The following is a 27,994-nucleotide window of genomic DNA, read 5'->3' as shown; positions in this document are numbered from 1 at the left end:
CAGTAATGCATAAGATAAGGCTACATCTGCATTGCTCTTTGTTTCACTTATGCAAAGATAGAAGATAGTTGAAGAATCTATAACACATAGGATTATTTGTTTATTTTTGGTTGGTTAAGTGGCTCCATGATCTTGACCTGCCCATATATGTTATAATTCTTGTAGATTCACTGGAGTTACTTCTTCTGGATGTTTCAATAAAGCAAGTTGCAGAGGAATTCCTTCTGTAAAAAACAAAACAAAAAACATCAACTCTGTTTTTGGTTTGATCAGTAGAAAAGACATGCCAGGTTTTCTCCATAGACAAAAAAAATGCCCTTCTCGTAAATCCCTGAAGGAAATCAAGAAAATGTCACTGAGGTTTACAGTATCTTCAAAAACTTAATATGATTAAGAATGGAAGATAAATAAAATAATCACATGGATTAACAGAAAAGAAAAATATAGGGAAAAAATAAGCAAAGCTTGTGTTTTTCACAAAACTTTTTCAGCTGGATGTTAAGCATAACATACCCTGTGGAGGCACAGCTGTTACATTATAAATGCTTTCAATCTAACATAAATATATTATAAAGAATACAGTTGGGGGAAAATGATTTCAATTTGCCCAGTGTGGTTTTAATATCATGACAGCCTTTCTAGACCTCTCTCGCTCCTTAATATATTATTTGCTCTTCTGATCAATTCTAGGAAATTTGAAGTATTACTCTTTTAGATGTCCTTTTGGATTGTGGGATCTGATCTACCATAAATTAGAATGAAAAGTTCTTGTTACTATTTAATAAGAACAACTCCAGTCACATTTGCTTGAATGTAAATCCAGCTGAACTCATGGAGACTTGCTTTTTGGAGAAATATGATAAGGCTTTACTATTTGAATCAATACTTAGTCATAAAATTCAATAGATAGTTGGGCTTCCAGCTTTAGAACATCAAAGGCAGAACTTACTATCCCTTATCTTCCTCTTTGCTTTCCTTCTCTATTACTCTATGTCAGATATAGGGAATTTTACCATGAGGAGTACAACAACATCTAAGAATGCTTTCCTTGATGTCTGCTAGGTTCTGGCCACTGCTGCTTTCATTTTAGTTTTCTAGATTCTTTTAATTTCAAAAAATGATATAGGAAGTAAACATATTACAAAAATCCTGTGGGCTTTCTTAGAAAATAGAAAAGGAAGCTGGCTAAAAATGAGTGAATTGTTTGCAAATGTGCTGTCTTGCCCAGTTAAAATGAGAAGTATGAGCTGAAGTGGAAGGGAATATTCTGGACAACATCCCCAGAATAATGGGAAAATCTCAGCAGTCTATCATCTGGGGAATGTACAAATCATCTCCCCCACAGTGATATTGAGGTAATGCCCATAACATCCAAACTTCAAATATTCCTCCTGTCTAAGAAGTATAAATTACAAATATTGAGAACCTGGTAGGAGGAGTTTTATCAGTAGCTGGGATATCAATAAATCATTTTAGGCATGAGAAACAATTCTGCTATGTATATTTCTTCCATTCTATGCTCTTCTAGTTCTCTTGTTGAACTAGTTTTTGAGATGGCTGTTGAGTATCCCAGTTTTTTTTTTTTAACAAATGGATAAATGAACAGGAAAATGCAGAATCCTTCTTTAAAATGTTATCAAACTTTTAAAATAAAACATTTCATTGGAGGAAAAAAACCTGGTGCCTTAAATAAAATAGCAATTTAGAAATGTGAATAACTCTTTTTTTAATTACACTAATCAAAATATTTTCTTCCCTCAATTTTTTTCACTTTGCAGGAAGTCCAAAATATGGTTCAATAGATAGTTATGATTCTGTGCAAATCACATTTTATATTGCATTAACATTTTGAATCAGGAATCAATATTATCACTCTATTTGTCATCTTTCAAGACTAATCGACATTATGATGGGAGAAATGATACCCAGATAAAAACAATTCTGTTTTAGAAGCTTTTTGATTCAAAACAAAGCAAATATATTACTGTTTGTCCTACTGATGCAGTGAGCTTTGCTTTCTGTTTGCCTATATAGTTGCCCCTTGAATTCAAAAGTATCTCTTGTACAAAATTTGACTCTTCTCTGAATTTGACTCTTGAAACTTCATACTTGATGACATCACTTTCAAATGCCTTTGAATGCAAGGCAACTTCTCCAATGAAAGCAACCAACTGATGGAGAAAGTTTGCAACAAATCCAATTATATAGGAAACTGTAAGCTCAAAATGATATTTGAGTGCTGTGATCTTGCAAAAACTGTTCTGTTGAATTCACATGTTTGAGATGACTATTAACTCAATGAAGCCATAAAAAACATGAGAAGGAAAGCCAGCCATGTGAACTTAAATAACATTAATGGCCTGTTGAAAATCTCTAACCCTAACAATACTATAATCTGAGCAGAATTTATTTAGATCTAAGCCAAATGTTCCCTTTCAGAACAGTAGCCCAATATTCCGTGCTGACGGCCATTTGATATGAAATCAAATATCAGTGTCTGAAATGCTAGTATTATGCCCCCCCTTCCTCCCCAACACACATACACTGTTTTCCCAGTTGTCAGCTCTGTTTATAAATTGTCCATTTATAGCAAATCCAGCACCTGCCATCAACACCTCATCCTGCCAAGACTAAGAACAGAAGTTGGAAAGTGAGCCTGCAAGACAATCTCTAGTTACTACTGTAACCATTTTCCAGTGCTTGAAGTCAAACACTTCTTTTAGCTTTCTGAGGATGCTACATAAGGTATACAAGGAGATAGTTGGCAGCCTACCAATAGCAGACTTAATTAGAATATACCATTGGTACCTTTGACTGGTATAATGTAATGCTAAGATCAAAGGCAGCTATATACTTCACATTATCCTACAAGGAACTCTGTGCCCTATTGACCAATTTTATGGAAGCAAGCAAGATGTATATATAGCTTAGCATATACTTCAGATGAAGGCAAAGCAATCCCATTTTCTGTGTAAAATAGGATTTGCTGTCAAATGTGGACTTGGTAGGAAATCCCTAGCTTCACTTTGCAGGACAAGTGTTTTTTGCATTATACATTTATAAATGTATACCTTATCTTTCATTTCAAAACTCACAGTACACCTTTCATTTATAATTCAGTCATTTATACAGTATTTCCCTTCATAACTGAAAATAAATGCCTACTTGAGCAAAGTCAAAGATTTTAAATATTTAGAAGTTTTATTCCTATTATTCATTTTTCAAAGAAAGAAACAAAAGATGAAAACAATTCAAGCATATAGGCCTTCCAGTGCCTTAATTCAATATTTGCAAATATTTTGCCCCCTTGAGTTTAAGATGATTCTTTGATCCATATAGCTTTACCTTTTTGTGTGTGTGAAGAAAACCACAATCTTGTACCTGAATTATTATGGCCTGTCATAATATTTTTGACAAGACAGGGCCCTATTTTTTTTAATTTTTGAGATTAAATAGTGCATTCTTTGCCTGAAATTCTAGAGATAGAAGCAAAGACCCTTACTACTATAATTATGTCTTCAGTGGTAAACCTTTCTCCTTACTTAATTACTTTTATAATAGCCTTTTTGTCCCATACAGAAGAGTGTTTTCATTAGCCGGGCTCAATGCTTTGCCATTAATAGTCCTGAAGAGAAGGTTCAACCATACATGGCCACAACAGACGGAGCAATCGAGACAGTTTTACACAATCTATTGTGCTGTTCTTTTTATGGAGCATGGCATTCTGAATTAATAGTACTATTAAAGACTTCCCAGATGGGCTGATCCGATGTGAAGAATGCTTTGTTTTAGTTAAATAACAGTTGAACAGAAATATTCAAGAAGATCACCAAATTCTGTAAGATTGTTATTGCAGCGAGAAAACTGCAGTTAAAAAACTGCAGGATTTGGTCTCATCCTGGAAATATCTGATGGCTGGTTTATCTCTGTCCACAAAATCTGTAATTTAATTAATTTCCTTAACTGTCCTCCTACACCCCTGTGCTTTTATCTAACTATAGATTAGGTAATAACTATGGATTTTGGTGATATAATCTTTAATGATAAATAAAACAATATAAAATGTAAAAATCTCTATAAATGGAAAAGACCAAATTATAAGAATGGAATTTAACAAAAAGTTATCTAGAACAGTTCTACATTTTATAGATGTGTGTGTTTGTGTGTGTGCATACACACACACACACACACACACACACACATACTTTTAAGTTTTAAATATCTTGATTCAAAACGTTTGGGCTAACATGAGGGTAGAAACAGAGGGTAGAAACAAATAAACAGAACAAGAGTTTTAGTAGTATATAGATTCTTTCAACACTTAATTCTAATCTTTGTGTGAGGATTGGAAGGAATTGGAGGAATACTGAATATAAAAAAGGAAAAATATTCTAATTCCCTAAAATATGGATGATGATTTCATTGTGAGCAGTGATGAGATGGAGTAAGAATGTAGACAAATCTGTCAGATTTGTCTTGGATCAAACTTGAATTTTTCAGTAGCATGTTTCCTGGCATCCAATGAAATAGCTCATCTACAAAAGTCAGTTTGCAATTAGATGTGCCAGTCTAGTATAAATCTCTAGGAATCTACATCACTTTTATGAACATGCAGCATCTAAATCCTGGATGGGTAAGATATCTGCAGTCCCAAGGCCCTCTCTACATAAATGCAGAAAACTGATTGCACTTGTTTCCCAGCACTTGAGATGAAAGTAACAATACAAATAAATATCTAAATTAAGCATTTTACTTTTAAGAAAACAAACCCAGACCTCGATCCCTCAGAAATCTCAGCCCTTTTATCCTCAAATAATAGTGTGGCTTTTGTTCACCCCTGTTTTTGGTACAGACAGATGATGGATGGAAGAACTAGATTAATTATTAAATGTCGGGAAAACAACGTTAATGCATAAATATAGTTGCAAATTGCTTTGAGTACCTTCAATTTTAGAAAAGTCACGCTAGAGTAAATTTCATAAATGAAGCATATAATTGAGCATACAGTATTTCACAGTGCGCTCCAATTTGTGATATATGTTAGGGTGGGAGAATACAGCAATCATTTTCAAAAGTAGTTTCATATATCTTAATTCTTAAGTCAGGTTCTCTTGATGGTGTTTCAGAGAATTCCAAACAGATTTATGGGCAGTTACAAAGGAAGTCAGTTGCCTGGCTCCACAATTTGTAAATGTTAGATTTGAACAAAGCCAAGTTGCTACTTGTATTAGTGGACTTATTTATCAAATGCATCTGTAAAAACAACAAATAGGCCCTTCTCAATAATAATTATATCTATTTGATATATGTCTATTGAAGTGTTTGTGCAGCTCATATTCATCAACATAGTCTGTTCTAACTCAAATATAGTTTGTCTCTTTTTTTCCTCCCATCTACCGTGAAAAATCTAAGACCATAAAGAACAGAAAAAAATTTTTTAATAGTGACATAAAATCTTACATGCAAAGCTTTTTGAGATGGTTAATGTAAATGTATTTTCTCTGCCTTTATTATAAAATGCCAGTTGACAGAGGAATACATGGAAAAACCAGTAAAGCAGCATGCCATCTTTGCAGCTGTAGTTTGCCCTTTATTATGTGTATTGCAAGCTAATTCCTTTGGCATATGAAATTAATCACTCAATTCCAGCTTCAGATCTTGTTCATACTGCTGCAGTAAACTCTATAACAAGCTGATTGTTCAACGGAACTGTCACATGGATATCATTTTTTTAAAGAAAAGTCACATTCATAAGCATAAAAAGGAAGCATAGCCTCTTCAAAAAGGGCACGATTTATTTCAGCAGCTAGATTAATAGAAAGGCGGGTTAATGTAGATTCAAATTCATATTCTGCTACCAAATTTAGAAAAGAAGGAAACCTTTGATGACAAAGTAGAGCTAATTTGTCAGATTCTTTTTTATGGAATCATATGGAGAAAATACTTAGTTGAATGTCTGCTTGTTTGCTTCCTCCCCCCCTGCCCAAATTTACAAGTCATACAGCCTCCTACCCCATTTTTTTCTTTTACTGTTTTGTCTGTTGTGCTCTTTTCAAATGTATTTTCAGCAGCAGCAGCAGTGAAAAGAATATTCTAGATAACACAGTAGAGATTAGATTTTTTTTCTGATTAAACCTGAAGATGCATAATAATCCATAGTAGCATATCTGCAGGATAGCAGTGTAAACATAATCCAAAAAAAAAAAAAAGAAAAGGAAAAATAGAGATTGGTAAGAGTGGTGCACTGTGCATTGCTTGTTTCTGGCTGATGTTAACAGGTGATGAAGTGGTCTGAAGGGACCAGATTGATTCATTTCCTTCTAATAATGAAAACAGGAAACCAACAATCCATTTCCTGCTAGCTGGCTGATCAGTTGGCCCATGGAGGAAGTGGATGAGGATCCTGGAAGCTTTATGGGCTACACCCTTTCTAACTAAGGGTCTCATGCTATCTGTTGGCTGCAAGCAATATGTCAATAATGCACTATACAGTAGATCCTATAGCACAATGGATGTCCACTGCATTTGTAAGGGGTAAACAAGCTGTTAATTCAGTGCATTGACTGAAGTTCATTACAGAATTAATCTCATTAATATGCTTGTTTTGGAAAACATTTATTCCCATGATTTGAATAAAGTATGCAGTAAAAGAGATATATGGATGCATTCCATTGTAGTAACAAGCTTTGCATACAGATAAGTTAATTCCTGGCATTTCATGCTTAAGACTGTGTAGAATAGATTATCCAACCAGAAAGGGGTATTAGGCTTATATGGGCAAATCATTTGACTTTGGTTTCATTTTAGGCAATAAAAGATACAATTAGCCTATATGGCAACTGACAGTTACTTGAAATTTAAAGCAAATGTTTCAGTATTATTTGGCATAGCATTTAGGAGACCTGTTCTTTGTGCTGATCTATAGTCCTTTAAGGAATCTACTCTTTGTTTCTGCCAACTTCAACTTCAAGAGATTGGACTGCCAATTGTCAGAAATGGTGTAGGGTCTCCCGCTTGGGCGAGGGGTTGGACTAGATCAGGGGTCCCCAACCACCGGTCCGCGGACCGGTACCGGTCCGCGGAACAAGTCCCCCGGCCGCTGGTTTGCTGGGCGCCGCCATCTTTTTAATGAAAAAGTGCTTCGGTGAGCTTTTCCGGGTAGAAAGCCATTTCTACCTGGAAAAGCTCACGAGAGCGCTGGCGCCACCATCTTTTTCATCAAAAAAAGATGGCGGCGCCCAGCTGATGCCGGTACCGGGCCGCGGCGCCCAGCTGATGCCGGTACCGGGCCGCGGCATAAAAAAGGTTGGGGATCACTGGACTAGATGACCTACAAGGTCCCTTCCAACTCTAATTATCTGTATCTAACTTGAAGCAATCCCGACTTATTATTTACACAAAAGGGTTTTTAAAATATTAAGAAATTCATTTCACTGGAAGCAATGATTTTTCTATCATTTGGTTTACAATGTCCTAAATGTTGTTGATCTCCTGGGTGAAAGAGGATCAGTGAGATCTCAATGTGGAATCTTCAAATTGATTATTTGCTTCTGGCTATATTCAAATTTACCACCTCCTTTAAGGGCATTTGTTGTAGTTACTATTTTTTACATTTCATTGTATGCATACCAAAGTTATCTATGCAAGTTTTTACTTGTTTCACTCTTAAACTGCTTTCCTGATCACCTGAAACTCTGGAGCTATTCAGCTATATATAACAGAAACCACATCTACATATGATGCATTTTCAGATTTTCCAAAGGGATGCAAATAGTAGCTGTGGGAGTAGCATGGTATTGTTCAACTTATGAAGTGACTGGTGGAATGGGGAGGGAATTAAATTTGTCTTTAACAGAATAACAGAATAATAGAGTTGGACGTCTTCTAGTTCAACCTCCTGCTCAAGCAGGAAAGCCTATACACATTTCAGACAAATGGTTGTCCAATCTCTACTTAAACATCTCCAGTGATGGATCAGCCACAACCTCTGGAAGGAAGTTGTTCCCCTGATTAATTGTTCTAGATGTCAGGAAATTTCTCCTTAGTTCTGAGTTGGTTCTCTCCTTGATTAATTTCCATTCTTTGCTTCTTGTTCTGCCTTCAGATGCTTTGGAGAACAGTTTGATTCCCTCTTCTTTGTGGCAGCCCCTTAGATATTGGAACACTGCTATCATGTCTCCCTAGTCTTTATTTTCATTGAACTAGACATACCCAGTTCTTCATATGTTTTAGCCTCCAATCTCCTAATCATCTTTGTTGTTCTTCTCTTCATTCTTTCTGGAGTCTCAACATCTTTTTTTATATTGTAGCAACCAAAACTGGATGAAATACTCCAAGTGTGGTCTTATCAGGTATTATAAAGGGGTACAGTGTTTTTTCTCACGAATGGAAATTCTTATTTTGAAACTGTGTGTTAAGGGGAAGACAGTAGAGAACAGTTAAAAAAATAGAATAGAATAGAATAGAATAGAATAGAATAGAATAGAATACTTTATTGGCCATGTGTGATTGGATACATAAGGAATTTGTCTTGGTGTAAATATTCTCAGTATACATAAAGAAAAGATACATTCGTTAAGAATCAAGAATCATAACGTACAACACATAATGATAGTCATAGGGCACAATCAACAATCAAATCATACTAGGAAACAGTCAATATAAATCATAAGGATACAAGTGACAAAGTTACAGTCCTACAATCACAATTGGGAGGGGATGGGTGATAAGGAGTGATGTGAAGATTAACAGTAATAGTAGTGCAGACTTTGTAAATAGTTGAACATATAAATAACCTCTCCAGTTGCATTCTCTCTTTTACACATACCTGCTATTGCTTTGATGGCAAACGCATGCTGGAAGTGGCACACAGAGCCACTTCTGCTGGCATGCGAGAGGTCGCCCAGAAGAGCCCCACTGCACATGCACGCGCATCCCTCCACCAGCCAGCTGATTGTCTGCTATCTGTCATGTATGCAGCATGAGGCATGCAGCGTGTGGGGGTTGCATGCACATGTGCAGAGGCGTGCAGTGCGGGGAGCATGCATGCATGCGCAGGTGTGTGGTGCGGGGGGGTCATGCGCGTGGTGCCATAAAGGGGGTCGTGCACGCATGCGCAGGGGCGGGGGGAATTATGCACGCATCGCATCATGGGTGCAGGCACGCAAGCTTTTTTGGCACTTTTGGCACCCAACGTGGAAATAGTTAGCCATCACTGTGCTATTGTAAGCATATTAAGAAACAAATTTCCTGTCTCTTTATGATGTTCAACATACATTATTATTATTCATTTTGTCGATTTGCTAGATTTGTATCTGATCTTTCATTGGGAATTTAAGACACTTCATTCTCCTATATTTTTTTCCCTTAAATATGAAGTAGATTGGGCTGAGAGAAAATGATTGGCTCAAAGTCAAAACATCCATGGCTGAAGATGGATTACAAGCTGGGTCTTCCTTTGCACTGCACCAGCTGGCTGTCCTGGAGCAGTCAAGGAATAATTTCAGCTTGTTAGGAGGAAGTGGTATTAGTAATTAAGAGCTCATTCTTTGATGCCCTCAGTACAGCTTTGAGTATTTTTATGTACAATGTTTGAAAGCTTGACAACTTTTTCTATGTTGGGTACACAACATCTGGTGGCCAAAGGAACATCCAGTGGCCAAAGATATAGGACTCTTCATATTTGAAAATTATTTTGAAGAAGTGTTTTTGATGGGGTAGGAGTATAGGGGTCTCTGCCTAAGTACAGAGCAATCCACCGCTACAGGAATACATACCCCCCCCCATAAAAAAGTCAGGTTGCTTTAATTAAAAAAGGAAGTATTTGTGCTTGTGTGGTCTGAACCATTGTTTCCAGATCATTTTCAAAGTGTGTCCAGCCCCATATTCAGGCGTGCATTTGATATTACTTTGCAAAAATAGACACAATACGCAGCAGTAGTGAATTGAGGCAAATAAACTATTTCATTTTCCGCTTTGATGTCATATTTCAATCCACTCTAAAAACAAGATCACTGTGGTCTTTCTGGACCTTCACTGCAAAGAACAGAATCAACAACACTGTAAAGAAGAGTAAGTTTGACTTTTTTTCGTTTGAGAGCAGCAAAACCAGCTTGGGGAGTAGCTACAGTTCTTTTTTCACTGGATGTGTGTGCATAGGTTTACATAGCTTTCCATCCTGGTATTGCTCCATTTATTTTTGTTGGAGATTCTATATTTAGAGATCAGAGCTTTTGCAAGGAAGAGTTAATTTTGCTTCTAACTTCCCCCATCAATTTCCCCCTGAAATGTTTAGGGTTTGTTCTACCATTAGGCATAGATGTTGCTTCCTAAATATTTCCACGCCCTCAAGGGCTTACAGGGGACATTTCTGTGTATGGAATTAGGGAGGAGAGTTCTTATTTGTTTCAGGAAGCAGAGTCCCTTGGATTTGATTCACATGTGCAAAATCAAAACAAATAAAATGCTTAAAATAGTTCAGCCTTGTATATTCTTTTTCTGGGCTTTCAAAAACAAAGGATGGAGATATAAAAACTGACATGAAGAATTCTCTCTGAATGTGTACAGGTAGTCCTCGACTTACGACCACAATAGAGCCAAAAAAATCTGTTGTTAAGGGAGACATTTGTTAAATGAATTTTGCCCCATTTTACGTCCTTTCTTGCCTCAGCTGTTAAGTGAATCACTGCAGTTGATAAGTTAGTAACCCAGTTGTTAGGTGAATCTGACTTCTGCATTAACTTTACTTGTCAGAAGGTCTCAAAAGTGATGGCATGATCATGGGACATAGCAACGGTCATAAATATGAACCAGCTGCCAAACATCTGAATCTTCATCATATGATCATGGGGATGCTGGAAAGGTCATAACTGTGAAAAACGGTCATAAGTCACTTTTTTCAATGTATGTTCAATGTGTATGATCACTAAATGAATTGTTGTAAGTTGAGGACTACCTGTATTATAAGTCATCTTAATTTTGGCTATCATGAAAGGGATATACTGTATATTATTTCCCTTACTTCATTTATTGTCAGAAAGAAATGTACCCAAAGATCATACAGCTTCCCCTGAGTTGCCATTTACAACTATCTCTATTTATATCCCACCATTTTCTGATCATTGGACTTCATTCCTTTACAGGTACTTCTACAACTGGGACTAGCAATCCAATTTGTTGGATACAGCCAAAATGAAAACTCAGAACCAGGGGATCTGCAACTCAAGTTTATTCAGGTAAGTACAACTACCAACTCAACTGCTATAATGGCTGGCAGGCAGCCCTTATATAGCGGTTGCCTGCCATGCCATTACCCAATCACCTCAAAGTGTATTTCCCGCGCTAGTCACGATTGGCAATTATGTGTCCACGCCTGCGCAGACACAACACAATTCACACTAGGTGAAACCTACCTGTGCTTATGATCTTATTTCAGCTTTCCTTTGCTTTATCCTCCTGTGAGTGTCTTAAATGCGATAAATGATCAAAAGTTTTTTTTTTCTATTCTATGAAAGTGGTCACTAAATGAGATAGTCAGTAAAGGAGGAGTCTCGGATAGTCAATTTCAAGATGGCTGGTGGAGACAATATCAGGCTACGTAAACCAAAGATTGGATTTAACATAATGCAGCTTTCTGTGATTCACAAGTGTGACCTGTTCTGGTGCTGCATCTGGACAAATATCATTGGAACACTCCATACTATGAAAAAATTAGTAACATAGTCATTACATTGGGTTCAGCATGGCTTTCAGAGAAGCACAGTATTTGTGAAGGTATGCAAACATGTTGCTCAGTGCTTGCTCAAAGGAAACTTCAGGTATTTGGTTTTGCTTTCTTTTGTTCCAGATGTGTCTGCAGGCATCAACATAGGTGCCATATAACATAAGGCTCTTGGGGAAAAAACATTGAAAGCAAAGAAGAAAAGGTTGGTTGGTGATGTAAGTAGTGAAAAGGGAGATCATTCTCTTCTGCAGCTTGTTTTTCCAATCTGAACTGGTGTCTGAAGTTACTATTTTCCATCTCAACCAATATTACAACTTACAGCAGCTTCAGGGTTCCCTCCAAAACAAAAGTAAGCTTTTCCCATTGCAAGCAAAAGCAGCTTCAAGTGTCATAGAGATCAGAGAAAAAAACATTATAGCAAAACATGTAAGTTAACTTCCTGCACTTTTTAAAACTGCCTTAAAGTTTGTTTGTTTGTTTGCTTAAATTGGAAGTTCTTATCATGCAGATGTCCCATATCTCATCTGAGTTAGCCCTTAAATTGCAAATTTAAGCATATCTGAGGATCTATAATGCTTTTAAAACAGTGAAGGAAATGGAAAATGACTACCCTGCCAAGTTAAACAGGTGCCTGTATTATTTATAGATATACCCTAAAGGATGCAACGTTAGTTTCTGAAGCGTATGAAGAAATAGCATATGTTGACACACTTATAAATGTGTCGCTTCCAATTCTAGTCACGCAATGATGTTGTAGGAATATAGTATATAGTACTCAAAAAAGATTCACAAGTTTCATCTTAAAGGAAGGAGTAGGAGGAAGGGTGGGAAGGAGGGAAGGGAAGGGAGGAGGAGGAAGGAAGGAAGGAAGGAAGGAAGGAAGGAAGGAAGGAAGGAGAGGAAGGAGGAGTGTTTCTTCTAAGAGAATGTTCTAAGTGTAATGAAGTTCTGAGAATATGATTGATTGATTGGTCATATTTAGAAACTGCCTGGTGCTCATAAAGGGGCTTTGGGTGGTGTACAAATAAAGTGTTTAAAAACATAAAAACTGAATATAAAAATTTAAAATAGAGCAAGTATACTTAAAATTTGACAGTATAAGTTAATTAAAAGGTGGGTGGAAGACTTTCGACATGCTAAGTACCTCCCATGACTGTGTGCTCCTCTGTGAACTGCAAGTGAGGTGATAGAACCAAATCTTTAGATATTTTTGAAAGGCCAGGAGAGTGGGGACACACCTCGCACCAGGAGGAAGAATGTTCCAAAAGGTGGGAGCCGAGAAGGGTCTCTTCCTAGACCCCATCAGTTGGAATTCTTGAACTGATGGGGTCTGCAACATACTTTCCTTGCCTAATCAGGTGGGATGGGCTGATATGATTAGGTGAAGACGATTCTGTAGGTAACCTGGCTGCATGCCATGAAGAGCTTTAAAAGATCATAATCAACATCTTGAACTAGACCTGATAGCAAACTAGCACCCAATGCAGTTGGCTCAGCAGAGGTGTCACATACATCTTTCTTTGGGTGCCCAATATTGCCCACACAGCCACATGATGGCCCGCCAAGAAAACAAACAAATGATTCTTGAAGAATTTAACCCAGGGTGCTTACTTGACACTGACTTGACACTGACTTAATGGCACATAATTGACCCATCAATGAAGAATTAGCTTGGGTTTTCCAATCAAGGTCAAGTTAGCACATGTGGTAAATTAAGAACAGTTATAGCCATGAACAAATACATCTACTTATGGTCAGAAGAATAAAGTTCTGACTACCTCTTTTAAGGGCAAACTGTAACAAATTACTATTACTTGTCTTGTTTCTAGAAGTAGAGTGGTATTAATATTTTAGCAGCTGTGCTGTTTCCTGGACAGAGGAAGCTTAACTATGTTGTTCGTGCAATGTGAAAACTTCACATTTGGAATGTAACTTTTGTAACCTGCAGAAATGTAGAAATATAGTCATACCATATCAACTGCAACTGGGACTGATAACTCTATTGCTAAACAATATACGGTAGTTGTAAAATGAAGCATTGGACCATGACCAACCTATGTCAGTTTGTCAGGTCTGGCTGAGGTCATTAAGCAAATCACCTGCAGTTATTCACTACAACATCGCTCATTGTGACTTGCGACTTCCTGCTAGCTTCCCCATTGACTTTGCTTGTCAGATGCTGGCTATGATAGTTGCAAATGGTAATCCTATGACAACAGGACCCTGCAACCATTGTAAATTGTGCCAGTTGCCAAGCACCCAAATTGCAATCACATAACCATTGTGGACATTGCAATGGCCATACCTTCAAAGACCATTTATAACTCTTCCTTCACTTCTATAACTTCCATAACTGAACAATGTCAGTTAAGCGAGGACTACCTGTGCTCCTGCTTTAAAAGGATATCTGGCCAGGACATCTGGCCTGGCTGTATTTTTGAGGAGAGAATATCTGCTTTCTAGAACACCCTCTGTCCTGAAATTAAAAAGGCAGCCAATATTCTTAGGGATCTCTTGAATTTCCCTGTATGAACTCTGGAAAGAGTATATGGTTTTGTTTTGTTCAGCCTCCTGCCTTTTCAAATGAATGTTTCATATTTACCTTTCATATTTGCCTTTTCAAATGAATGTTTCACACTTATTGTTTTTATTATTGTCTTATAGACCATAGTCGTGACCAGCCTTGGAATGCATCTATATTAGAAAGATGCATCTATGTTTATAGTAACAAGCAATATTTCTTTTATATACCGGTATACAGATTTGTTGTGAATTGAAAATCCTTTCATAACTGATTTGAACCAGTATGGCAGTTCTTACATTATCCTCATTTTGCACTATATTTTATGGATGCCTTTTACACAGGCTCTTTTATTTGTTCAAAGAGTGTATGTTCAAAAATTTTGAGCCTGCCTGCTGGTATCTCTGTTTACATCAAAGTACTATAAATGCAAACAGATGTATAGGCAAATAGGTTGTTTCATGTCAGTGCGAAATATTCATAATCCACTTTTGCATTCGTGTGACTATGACTTGAAAACCTGGATGGCAGAAGTAGGAAACCTAGTATAAGAGGAACAGTCCCAGTGTCCCCTTCATGCATAAATGTACTGTAATGTGAGCCTAAATCTTTCTTTGTTATAAACTTGTATTCCAATGTTCAGATTGGGGAAATATCAGAGCAAAATTAACGCAGTGTTTTGGAGCCAATTGCTACAATTAACAACTGCTAACATGCAGTACTTAATTTTTTTGTATCTATTTATACCGTATCTACTAAATTTGGCATTCATTACCTGACTTCATTATCGGACTTTAAAAACACAAAGCAAGCCTTTCTCAACTGTTGACATTTATAGTGTGATTAGGCAAGGGCTTTCAGCTTTTTCTCAGCCTCACTGTTAATTGTTTACTAGTAGCTTATGTGAACTCTCAAGTCCTTGCACAAATCAATGCATACATTGAAAAAAAAAAAAAAAAACTAAAGCCGAGATTGCAGCAGATGATGTAAACAGACAGCAACGAAGTCTGTAGTCTTATCAAAGATCACGACTGGGCCTCCCAACTTTCTTTCTGTTGCAAAAGTTTACTTTCATGCTCTTTTATGTCTCTGGACTTTTTTTTTAAAAAAAAATTTCCCTTCCTTTTCCCTAGTCCCAAAGCTATGGGACCATGTTTTGAACCTTGTGGTCCACTGGAGGCCCTAAGGCAAGCTATTATCTGGAGACCTGATTGGATCTGATATAATGTAATCTCCACTACATATCACATGACTCTTTTTTCCTTCAGGGCAAACTTGATGTGTTGATGTGTTCATAAAATACTGGTTTTCCTCTTTAAGCTAACCTTGTATCAAATAGAAGTAGAATTCCCTGAAGATCCTGCCAGCATGATTCAACAAAATTGGGAAGGCAGATCTTTAAGTAAGAAGGGATCAAAACTCTAAGTAGCTTAGAGCACCAGAAACTACCAGGTAGTTGTGTACAGATCTACAAGTCACAGCCACAGAACACAAAGAAATGCAGTCTGGATATGTCATCCTGAACAGGAAGTCAATAAAATACTGTTTGGATCTGATAAAGCACAATGATCCATCTGAATGGGCAGGAGCAACCTGGAGTCTGATAATATTTCATTGTCATAGTAGTTTATCCAAATTGTTGTCAATTTCTGGGTTTGTTGCTGATACCTCCTGACACTAGTATGATCCACACAAGAAACAGGTAAGATCCACAAAGAAACAGTAAGAAGGTTATTGTGCAGCTGAGTAAATTTTGTCTCCTCCTATAGATAGATGTTATTCTGTAGCATTCATGGGTTTCAATAGCATAGGGAAAATTTATTCCTATACAGTGACAGGGACTGGATAAATTAAGACTCTTTCTTATAACTATGAAATTATATCTGTAGAAATAAGTGCACATGGAAACAGAAGAGGAAATGTCATAGAAGCATTTCAACCTTGGGCAATGATGATCAGGATGTAGCCTCAGCATATGATAGCAGACGAGATATAAGTAGTTACTTGAACATTCATTCTGTGTTTAGGAGAAGTGATTTATCCTAGTATCCCAAAAAAGTTAAATTAAATGTATATATAAATAAATAACCTAGAACTGCAAATCAGGAAGGAAAATTAAGGGGTTTAATTATGTTAGGTCATATTTTTCTATTGCACTGCAGTGTATTTATGTGTATGATATTCTTAATTTAATTTTTGTGACATCCAGCTCCAGGCTGATTCTTGTTTTTTATATTGTCACAATAAAAAATACAAATAAAATAAAATCAGTTAAATATAATTTAAAAATAGAATATGGAAAATAACCAACATACTAACACAAAAACATATAAACATATGACAAACACATGCAATAAGTGGTTCAGCCACCCTACTGCTAGGCCTGGGAGAACACAACCAAGTCTTTAAGGTCCACCAAAATGCCATCAGGGTGGGAGCCAACTGGACCTCAATATCATTCCAGAGGGCAGCCATTGCAACATAGAAGGTGCATTTCCTAGGCCCCAAAATATGACACTGTTTAATCATGGGGATCTGGAGCATGTCCACTCTATCAGTTGGCCAGGCAGACACCAAAGAGACAGACAATAACCAGGCTGCAATCATGAAGAGTTTTATATGTTATAGGAAGTCCCCTGCCCCCGCTAGAAGAATGAAATGTTTTGGGAAATATTAAAAGGCAGAATAGAATATTTCCCCTAAATGAGAAGTGAGAAAAATCTTAAGGGAGCAGAAACCAGCCACAGTTTCCCTGCCCCAAGCAGAAACTGAGAATACCAGCTTTTAGAAAGACTGGGTCAAGACAGAAACTCAGATAAGCAACAAACAAAAGGTTGACAAAATTAGGATTTGCATTTCCTCTTTTGCCTATAGAGACAGTCATGACCCCCATATGGTCCCATAGGAATTCAGAAGGTATGAAAACCCAGCCACTCTGAACTCCATTTTGTCAGCTGTCCCAGAATCACATGTGGTTGGTGGTTCTGTTTCCTCAATAAACTCTTTCCAATCAGCCTCTAGCCTCCATTTTATTTCCGGTGCCTTTCTCCCAGCTTGGAACTGGACCTGGAATTTTTCTTCCAACAATGTGGTACCTTCAATCACATCTGCTAACATATTTGTGAGCAATGCAGTTCACAAAGCAGGGTTTTTTTGTGCCACTGCATTCTAGTCTAGTTGAAGCCTCTGGGTGGTCTTCAAGGACAGCCTGCCCCATATAGAGAGCATTACAGGGAGGTGACATGAGCCATGAGGTGACAAAGGCATGAGTGACTATGGGGAAAGCAGCCCAATCCAGGACGGAATGAAAACAGTGCACCAGATGAAGATGTTGGCCACAGGTATCACTTGATCTTTAAGAAGAAACTATGAGTCCAGGAGGACTCTCAGATTGTGCACCATTTCAGAATGGGGAAGCACAACCCCATTCAGGATCAGGATGGAGGATTCTTAGACCTGGGCAATAACCACATCCACTCAATTTCAGTAGGATTGAGTTGGGTGCAGTTTTTTTCTCCATCCAGGCCCTCATAGCCTCAGATACTGTTCTTGAAAGAAGATGAGATCTCATTAAAAAATAGTTTTTATTTCTCCTGAATCTTATATCCAGACACAGGCGTTACCAGATGTGTACCACATCAGAGTCCCGAGACTAGAGGATTTCCCCCCCAATATTTTATTTATTAAACTTGTTTGCCACGCATTTTGTCTAAATCATATCATATGATCTCTACCTTTTGTCATATAGGTAGATATTAAATTCAGATGTTAAAAACTATTTAAAAGGGTAACATACTTTAAATGTAATCTCACAATGTATGTACATCTTGGGCAATGCTTTTTCTTTTTTCTTTTTCTTTTCTTTTTTATTTTAACAAGGCAGCTTTGGCAGGTCCCAAGTATGCTTTGTAGCCATTTTGATTCCCAGCCAAGCTGCCGAGTCAGAGAACAACAAAAAAGTGGTTTTTACCAAGTCTTTGGACTGCACCCAAATCTTGCAAATTCTTTTGCTTGTTCATAGAAAAGTGTTTTTAGTAATCCCATCATAAACCTCTTAAAAATTTACCTCCATATTTAGACTCTTTGATTCTGGCCACTCCTTAAAACTGATCCTCTGAAAATTGGTGGATTGGGACAAACTTAGCCAAGTATTAATTCAGACAGATTCTTCTTATTATTTAGATGTTACAATTCTCCCCAAAGCCAGATATTTCTTCTTAGTTCAGGGTAGATCTGGCTCTGATCACATTTTAATACTATGCCGAATTTTCCAGGTGTTTTTGCCCTCCTGTTAAATAAATGCTACTTCATTCCCACATTCCTTCATTTATATTTTTTATTTTTTTAGAATTACAGGTTTTAGGATTTCAGAAGGCCCTTAAAACTTGACTCTGTGGCCAAGCCTGGGTTAATGCGTTTGTTCTGTGTTTGTGGGGACCTGTCATAGCTATACTGTTTATTCTAGTTGTTTTAGTCTGGATTGCCAGTTTATGTGGGTTTAAACTTTTTAAACTGTTTTTATTATACTTTGAATTGACTTTGTAAGCTGCTCAAGGCCTTCTGGAGTGGGTGGCCATCTAATATATAAAATAAAATTAATTAAATTCAGTTATAGTTTCAAGGTGAATTTAATAATAGTAAAAATGCTGTTTTATTCTGCTACAAAAATCTTTATTAGTCTGTAGCTTATTTCCCCCTTTGCTAAATGGAGAAAGGCCCTATAACAAGAGTGCCCTTCAATTTTTTTGTCGATATTTTGTAGAAATATAAGCACTCTGGAATGTTAGAAGCTGTTTGGAGCTGGGTGCAAATACAACTGCTTCTAGTCTACAACCACCTGTAGTTTACCACTGAGACTTGGCCTATTTCCTATGTTTACTGTCATTTTAGTGTCTGTGTTGCTCTTGCTTTAATGTCCTTGGATAGTGTAGCTGCTTTTGGTAGTTGTTTATTAGCCTAAGCTTTGCTCTTTGCTCTTTATCAGCAGTAAGTTAGAAAGGAAGTAGCTGAAGGAACAGAGAAAAGGAACAACATCTTTGCTTCCAAGGACTGCTTGGTTCTCCTGTAAGAAGACTAAGAAGCAATAGTGCTGGGAATTTGTGCCCTAATAAACAAGTACTAGAGATATCTCAAATTCCTGCAGGGTCATAGAAGTCTGAACATCTCATGATACCATGTTGATCAAATGGCAATGATGAAATCTGTGAGAAACCTCTCTGCTGAGAAAGACTGGACTTGAAATTATGCCAAGTAGTATCATCCACCAATGATACCATAATAAATGAGCCAGTTATGCATGTATGTAGGAAGCATAAATGGATTGCAACTATAGCAAAAAATTCTCAACCTTGGCCACTTTAAGACGTGTGGACTTCAACTTCCAGAATTCCCTAGAGGCTATGGAATTCCAGGAGTTGAGGTTCACACATCTTAAGTGGCCAAAGTTGAGAAACACCTACATAAAGCATCCTATAAGATATAAGTACCTCCCCAAGGTACCCTCATATTCACAAAGCACTTTCAAACCACTACCATTCTACTCTCCAATTTCTTGGATATTTGAAAATGGTCTACATTTTTTTTTGTACTCCTGACTTCATAATGCTAAAAAAAGAATGAAGAATGCCACTTATTTAGCATTGCAGATCTTAAATAACAAAAATCCCCTCATTCCTATTCCAAATAAAAAGGAAATAAAATGAATCCTTGCAACCCCCATTCTCATCAGCATGCTTACTTTGTGTGCTATGAATTTTTCTTATGGAACTCCCTCTCCTGCACCCAAATGTACAGCAGTTCCTAAAAGTTTCACAGAAATAATCTGCAGAATTATATTGAAATTATATTGAAAAATACATACAAACTATTTAATAATATAATCTTAATTACTGTAAAAATAGTCTAGATGTGTGAGCTTATTAACTGATAATAAGATTTACTGTTTGGCTAGATAATAGTTAAGATAGTAGAATAATACGTAACATTTCTCAAATCAAGTGGTTAATATCATATATTAAAATTTCAGGTACATGGCAGATTCTGTTTGAAAATAAATGATATGATAAGAATTTAGACTTTAGAGTTATGAAAGATCTAGATAATTATTTCCTTTTTATGAAGTTGTTACTTGATGTTAACTACTTGTATTTCTTAAAAGATTCCTTGCATTTCTAATAAAAAAGTAAAGATTTCATTTCAGTGAATGACAATCTCACATAAAGCTTCAAAATATTCCATAATTTGTTTCATAATTAGTCACATTTTCAATGGACCTTATTCCAATATTAGTATGATGATGCAAACATAACGATTATAATAAAATGGGTATCGCATGATGGACTACTGCCCTTGGGATAAATGCATGGTACACATGTACACAGTCATTCTGAACTCTGCACTCCTACACCATTGATAAAAACAATTGTACTGACTAGAAATTATGAAAGAGTTGACACCCTACGGTACTAGCTACCATTGCAACCCTATCCCTCTCTCACACATCCATTTAGGATATCCAGAATTCACCAAACTACAAAACTTGAGTCTTCAGGACTGCTTCTAGCACAGGTCAAATCCTTATCTGCCTTTGACAGAAGCACTTCTAGCTGAGTTTCAGTTTGTTTGTCCTCATCTGATCCATTTTTTTAAAAAAAATATCCTTAAATTCTGATGGAAAAAAAGAGATAGAATTGCATATTGTCAATATATTTGGTCATTTTTGACACATTTTCAAAAACATGGTGATTAGCATTGGAGAAAAGATGAAGCCTTGTGGGAGCTCATAAACCTATAGCTATGTTACTGAATGAGTTCCCCAGCACTTGTTATTCTTTTTAAATCATCCTTTCAAGAAGTAGTGAAGCCTCCATAAAACAGTGCCTCTTGAGTTCCATCAAAGTCTGATAAGAATGGCGCGACTAATGGCAGCAAAAGCTGCTGAGGAATTTAACATAATCACGAAAGATAGTCTTGTGAAATTTGTTCTTGATATTGAACATCCACCAAGACAGTAATGGTGTTATATGTCCAATAACTAATTAGAAGTGAGCACAACTGAAATGAATCTATATCAGACTTCTCCAACCCAGGTGGCTTTAAGATATCTCAGAATTTCAAAATATTTGTTAAATATGTAGCCAGTTGGAAGAATAAAGTTATTGTTCCGTTTTACAAGGATAACAAGAGTAAATATGAAAAAAATATGAAGGATTAGTTTGTTTAGAGTTTCTAAGAAGACAGAACTGTAATTAAAAGAGAATGAAATGTTAACAATGAGCAATGTCTGGGAAAAACAGTGTGGGCAGGAAATATGCAAATCAGATTTTCAATTTTCTTGTCATTTACAAATGTCTAAATATGAGAACGCATTTTGAGATTTAAAGGAACTGTATGAAACAGTGAACAGGCTTGAATTATAGAATGTTTTATGTAAAGATGTAGTTTGGTTGCTGAATGAGACAAGAGCCGTTTCTGATAGAAGTAAAATATGCATGGGCATAAATTGATTATGTAGTGATTATTTCAACATTGGGCAGTGCATAAGACAAGGATATGTGATTCCCCTTGGTTTCTTTGTGTCTATGGATAAATGTATAAAGAATTTTGTGGTGATGTTAATGTATTGATGGAAGATCTGAATCTGTGTGCTGTTAATGTCGTGCTGCTGGCTAAGCCTGAATTATCTGCAGGTTAGATATCTGATCAGCTGATAGTTGATATGATGCAACAAGAATAAGGATCTGAAAATTAATATTTCAAAGACCATTAGCGTTTGAACATTTCCCTGTCAAACTCTACCACTTCGAAGGGTAAGACAAGTATAGAACGATCAATTACAAGTTATCCATAAATGATGAAAAATTAGAACATTTGTATAATTTAATAAAGTGTATAAAATTTAGTAGAAAAATAGAAGGTGTATATTTTCAGAGAACAGGGCTCATAAAGAGAAACTTAAAAATTAAGTTGACTGCATTGAAAATGAAGTATTTAAGAAATGTGTATAATACAAAAACACAGTCAAGAATGAAAGGGTGATAGATGAATGTGAACTGAATATCAGTATGAACAAGCAATATGAAAGAAATATATTCCATTTCTCATGTAGAGAAAACAAATGAAGTTCACATTGTAAAAAAAAAAAAAAGCACAGAAGATTTTCTTTTACCTTTTGCTGTGAGACATTCTTAACCCAGGGATTGCCTTGGTGGTTATATTGGTGCCTGTGAACTCATTGAAAAATAAGGCTAGATATTAATGTTGTATTCCTTTCTTGTGTATATTTTAAGTAATAGTGTTTGAAGCCATAATTTTAAAAATAGCCTTAAAATAACAAAAAACAATCTTCATGAAACCAACAGGACTTGCTACCAAGGAAAACTGTAGCACAAATCCTGAATTTAATTTTCCGTCCATTATCACTGTCAGAACACTAAATGTACACAAATCTATAGATTTTGGCATAGGAATAGATCACTGTCAGGTATTCTCAAAAGATTTTTCTAAAATTAGTGGTAGACTTTTCTAAAATTGGTAGTGTTTATCACTGGGCAACAAATGTTGCCATTAACTTAAGGCACCAGGCCAATCACTCTGTCAGTCCAACTCACCTCAAAGAGTTGTTATTGAAGGAAAAATAGGAGGAAGATGTGTTGGATATGTTCACCACCTTGAGTTATTGTAAAAATAATAAAAGCGAGATACAAATTAAATAAATAAAGCAATAAACCACCAATTCTGTTAAACTACCAGGGAACGATTCAAATCTTCCAACTTCTGATTCCTAAAATAATACTGAAATCATATGTGAGAGATATGGGTTCAAAAAGGTATATTGCAAAGAATGCCTCTAGGCATTCCAGAGTTGGCATCTTCCTTTGTTGGAAGGGAATGATATCATGAGAATTTTATTGCTATAGATCTATGGCCTTTAATAGTCATTACACTATATTCAGCAAGATAAGATTTTCTGTTAACTAAACTCTTCATTGCACAATGTCTAAGAATTTCCCAACTTCACTTCAGTTTTTAGCAGCCAATAATTCTGTACAGTATGGATCCAACTATGTAATACAGTAGATTTGACAGATCTCTTTTAAGTCTATGGTTGTGTTTGCATGATAGACATAACCTTGTCATCTCTCCTTAGACAACTATTCACTTCTGAACACTGTGATGCATGATTAGGGATGACCTGGTCTGTCATGTCTTAGACATTTTTTTCAGTCTTGTGAAGCACCACAAAAGAAATTGCTCCTTTTAAAAATAAAAATTGCAATAATAATGAGAAAGAGGATGAAAGAGCCATGGTGGAATGATTGATGTGGTTGATTGATTGGGGAGGGGATTCATAAAATATAACATAATATATAAACGCTTTTACAAAAATAAGATGGATATCCTTCCCTTTCATGACAAAATTATTGCATGTTTGTGAACATGCTATTTCCAGCAATAGCATAATGTTCAGAGTAGAGACATAAGGTGCTTTTTCAAGAGGCAACTGGACTTTCTGGTTTTTCTTTGAAGATGTTTCGCTTCTCATCCAAGAAGCTTCTTCAGCTCTGAAAAACCCAGCTCTGAATCCAAGCGCTGAAGAAGCTTCTTGAATGAGAAGCGAAACATCTTCAAAGAAAAACCAGAAAGTCCAGTTGCCTCTTGAAAAAGCACCTTTGGGACAACTATGACCTGGATGACTGAGAATCTCCATAGACTGTACTCCCTTACTTTGCATGAGAGCAGAATTTTATATAAGGCTTCCCTCAACAATCTGACAAGATGATCACAACCCTGCATTATTCTGTGGAGGGTTTAAAAGGTTAAAACCAGCATTTTAAATTGAGCATGGAAGCTTATTGTCAATCAGTGTAGCAACTGTAGAGGCAATGTCTACCTGCAATAATCCAATCACTGTCTTCAGTACCAGTTCTGAGTAATCTTCAAGATGTCCCACATAGTATATTATAGTAACAGTGCATGGTGACAAGAGCATGACCCACCATGATAAAATTTCCAGGCTTGAGATAAGGTTATATGTAATAAGTCACTCAAAGCTGGACAAAGGCCCCAGTTGTTACAATCTCTACTTGTTGAAACAGAAACTGAAGTCCAGAAGGACCTTTAAATAGATCACTTCCTCCTTCATGATGAAAATATTGTAACCCTGTTCAAATCACAAGGGGGACCAAGGTTCCAAAAAATAAAGTTGCTTATGGAAAAACATCACCTTATCTTGCAATTGATGGAGATCCTCTCTTGGGTGGTGATGATATGAAATATGTCTTGCAACTCTGAAGCAGACTGGATGTGCAGTGAAGGCCTTCTACTGGTGTCTGGAGGCTATGAGGGACTATAGGGGGTCCCTCATAGCCTCCAGACACCAGTAGAAGGCCTTCACTGCACATCCAGTCTGCTTCAGAGTTGCAAGACATATTTCATATCATCACCACCCAAAAGAGGATCTCCATCAATAACTTCATTTAATAATTAAATAACATTGGGTACAGGATCAAGTTTGCTGCAGAAATCAAAACATGATTGCTTTCTGTAGGAATACTGTCTAGACATTCACTTAAGTAGGAACAGAATCACTATAAAACACTGCTCCTAACTCTCTAGTCTTGCAGGCAGTCTAAAGGGGTACTTTACTTGGATGATACAAAACTATGTTGAATGTTCAAGAGGGTGAACTCTCTCCATACAGATCCCAACAAAGATCACCCACCGGAGCAAACAGGTCTCTGTCCTACCTATGCCCAGGCATGAATCCTGATGGAAAGGCTTCTAGTTCTCCAAGATCCTGTGTAGTTGATTTTCCATGCCCCTTTTGACAAACAAAGGGACAGAAGTTGTTTAATATAGCTGGATCAAGAGCCAAAGTCTTTAATTTCTCTGAACCATAAGGCTCAGGGAAAATTAGGTATATCTCATTGTTTTCTAAGTAGATGTGAGAAAAGGGCAGAGGAGGGTATCAAATGACATTCCAGTAACTAAGAATGGAAATGGCACGTATAACACTCTAATGTTGCAGTGAGTTGCAGTGTCAGGATGCCACCCAGCCTATTCATGGGTTTATCCAGGAGCTGTCAATGACACTGGTTTACAAGTTCAGGATGCCAATCCAAAAAGTAATATGAAATTTGCTAAAAAATTACTGAATTGTGGAAGCTATTCAAGACTTCTATTTTTGGTTAAAATGCCTTTCATGTTGTAGAATAAATTGACCAGAGAAAAATGTTTGTCAAAGTAAAAAAACCTGTGCAATAAAACTAAAACAAACAAACAAAAAAACCCTCTTATTTATAACTTGGATTTATACAGCACAGGGAGCTGGAGGCATTTGAACCCACCATGATGCAAGTTAAATTTGTGGTTCTGTGTGTTATGAAAAATTAGAAAAGGACAACTGGTAAACATGTTAACTGTAGGGGGAAGCATGCCAACGCCATCAGAGAGGTATTTACCAATTACTCATATTTAATTTCCCTAGCAGAGTGACAGAATTGATTCCCTGTTTCAAACTTCTTGGGTTTGAATTTTCCATTCTCAAGAAACAAACCTAAAGCAGACCTTCAGCACATAAGGCTTTGCCTGAAGGTCTTCACTGACATACAGGAAATGCCAGTTATTATAGGGGGAGTCCTGAAAAAAATCTTCCCCGTTGCCGTTCAGGATGCTTCCAACCTTGCTAAATGCCTCAGAAGCCCACTAATTGCCTTATTTCTGCTGACCGGACAGATACAACGGCTTTTTCACAAAGCAGATCGGTGTGCAATCCTCCCGAAGCGCAGGCAAACGGAAGAATCCCTAGTGAGGAGCAGGCACTTTCCCCAAGATACCGTTTCTCTGGTGGATGCAGGGCAGCTGGGAGAAGAAACTTGGCTGGGGGAAGGAGGCGAGGAGGAGCGGCCAAGGCGAGCGCAGAGCCAAAAGCCAAATGCACCTGGCCGGCCAGAGGCGGCGCTGAGAGAGGTCGGCTGCGCAAAACCAGCCCCGGCGCCCTTCAGGTTACCTATAGCCTCCGCCCTCTTCCTTTCTTTCTCCTTCCCTCCCGCAACCTGGGCCCGCCCATCGGCCCAGTTCTCCTCTGGCTACGCAACTGGCGCAAGCCACGCCGCAGGCGTAGTGGCCGTCCGGGGAATTCGCTGCCTGCCCGCTCAGAGCCGGTGCGCTTGACTGACGGAGGGCCAGTGTGGGCTGGGATGTGACCCGCCAGAGAAAATGGCGGCGGCAGGAGGACCAGCGGCGGCGGCTGGGGATCACATCGCCTCTTCGGTGGGATTATCTTGTGGGAACGAAGCCGCCGCCGCCGGAGTTGCCGCCTCCGTAGCAGCGCCCGCCACAGGCGTTCCGAGCCCGAAGCCTTTACGGTACAGCAGCGGCGCTGCACCGGTACTCGTCGCGGGGCTCCCCACCAGAGACAGCGGCGGCGGCAACCAGAGGGAGTCGCGCTCAGACTGGAAGCGGAAGCAGCTGCGCAAAGTGCGGAGCGTGGAGCTGGACCGGCTGCCGGAGCCCGCCGAGTGCCCGGAGCTGCCCCTTTGCTTCATTAGAACCGCCGGGGGCGCCACGTCCTCCTCCACCCCCCAGCCCGTGGCCCCGGCGCCGCGCTCCACCCCCGGCAGTCCCGCGTCCTCCCCCAGCCGCGGCGGCGTCCTCATCGCCGGCTCCCACGACCCGCAGCAGCCGGACGTCGGGAGCCAAGCGGCGGGAGCTGGCGTCGCCCAGAGGATCTCGGAGTTCCTACCGCCGCCGCCACCCCCCACTTCAGCCGGAGCTGGGTGAGTGGGGCTGCGGAGTATACGCGGACGGGCGGGCGGGCGAGAGTGCGCGGGGCTGCGGTTGACACTTGAGAGCGGCGGGATCCTTTCGGCCTGGCCGAAGGCAAGGGGTGGCCGGGACGCCGGGGTCGGGGCTGTTTGCGGCCGCCGCTTTCCCTTTCCTGCGCGGGCAGGTAACGCGGCGCTTGGGGCGCCTTGCAGAGAGAGGGCGCGTGTTTGCAAACACACCCGGGCGAGCCTCGAGAGTTGCCTGCCTGCCTGCCTGCCTGCCTGGGAGCTCGGATTTGTCAGGGAAGCCGGCCAGGGGTCGCTTTCGGGGGCAGGTCAGCGTGCGGCGCTGCTTCCCAAGCATTGTTTTGGCAGCACACTCCCCTGCCCAGCGCACGCATCCTTTGCTATTTTAGCCCCCTTAGAAGTGTTTCTTTTCTGGCGCTAAGAGCCCCATTTTGATTTTGACTCTGCTATGGGGTTGCAGAAGGAATGGGCGCGTTTCAAAGGGCGCCCGGGGCCGAAAAGCCATTTCAATACCTGCCCAGCGGCGGTTGCTTGAGAGACTTTGAAGTTTGAATTGGCCGGAGTGGTGGAAAAAGACCGGATGTCCCAGCCTTTCAGTTTGTGTGCGGATCAACCCACTAATTCTTCAGGCGATTCTTTTCTCTTGTACTAGTAGGAGGATCCAGAGTTGGAGGGGAGGAGGTGAGGGGAATGGGGATGCGGGTAAACATCGCTGTAAAATGCAAGTATTTTAGATTGGTTTGCCGTTCAATTGGTTCAGGAACCGAGAGCGCGTCTGTAGCTTGTTCCCCCCACGCTGTTTGAAAACAGGGAAATCTGTTTACGGAGTGGGAGAAAGCAGTTTTTTTTTTTTTTTTTATCCATATGCCTCTCTACCCGGCTGTCGCTGAAACAGATATAAATTGAGATTTCAGGTGACAAGACTTGAAAACAGTGTGTATGGGCTTGTCTTCGTTT

The 27,994-nt window shown here is 38.5% G+C and overlaps 1 protein-coding gene and 1 long non-coding RNA gene across 5 annotated transcripts in view; one reads left to right on the top strand and one right to left on the bottom strand.

Annotated features, from left to right (window-relative positions):
• Positions 1-112: 112 nt before the first annotated feature.
• LOC113413901 (uncharacterized) lies at positions 113-27,661 on the bottom strand. Of its 4 annotated transcripts, none has more exons than XR_015748234.1 (5): positions 27,551-27,661; positions 24,992-25,065; positions 22,853-22,911; positions 22,411-22,465; positions 113-224 (listed from the first exon to the last, which is right to left on the bottom strand). It is a non-coding gene; the product is annotated as an uncharacterized LOC113413901 (long non-coding RNA). The 4 variants fall into 4 exon arrangements; XR_015748232.1 differs by lacking the exons at positions 113-224; positions 27,551-27,661 and adding exons at positions 20,141-20,909; positions 26,254-26,392; XR_015748231.1 differs by lacking the exon at positions 113-224 and adding an exon at positions 20,788-20,909.
• The window catches only part of MAP3K1 (mitogen-activated protein kinase kinase kinase 1), a 62,068-nt gene continuing 60,417 nt past the window's right edge, over positions 26,344-27,994 (top strand). Inside the window, exon 1 of the mRNA XM_026670494.2 lies at positions 26,344-27,022. Within this exon, the coding sequence (XP_026526279.1) occupies positions 26,463-27,022 (560 nt within the window). The 5' untranslated portion in view covers positions 26,344-26,462. The remainder of the gene's footprint in view (positions 27,023-27,994) is intronic.

Source organism: Notechis scutatus, chromosome 2 (assembly GCF_049901735.1).
Source record: "Notechis scutatus isolate UNSWTSFEM ecotype Mainland chromosome 2, rNotScu1.2, whole genome shotgun sequence".
In the NCBI taxonomy this organism is placed as follows: domain Eukaryota; kingdom Metazoa; phylum Chordata; class Lepidosauria; order Squamata; family Elapidae; genus Notechis; species Notechis scutatus.
The sequence above is the reverse complement of the archived record's forward strand: the minus strand, read 5'-3'. Positions and strand labels throughout refer to the sequence as shown.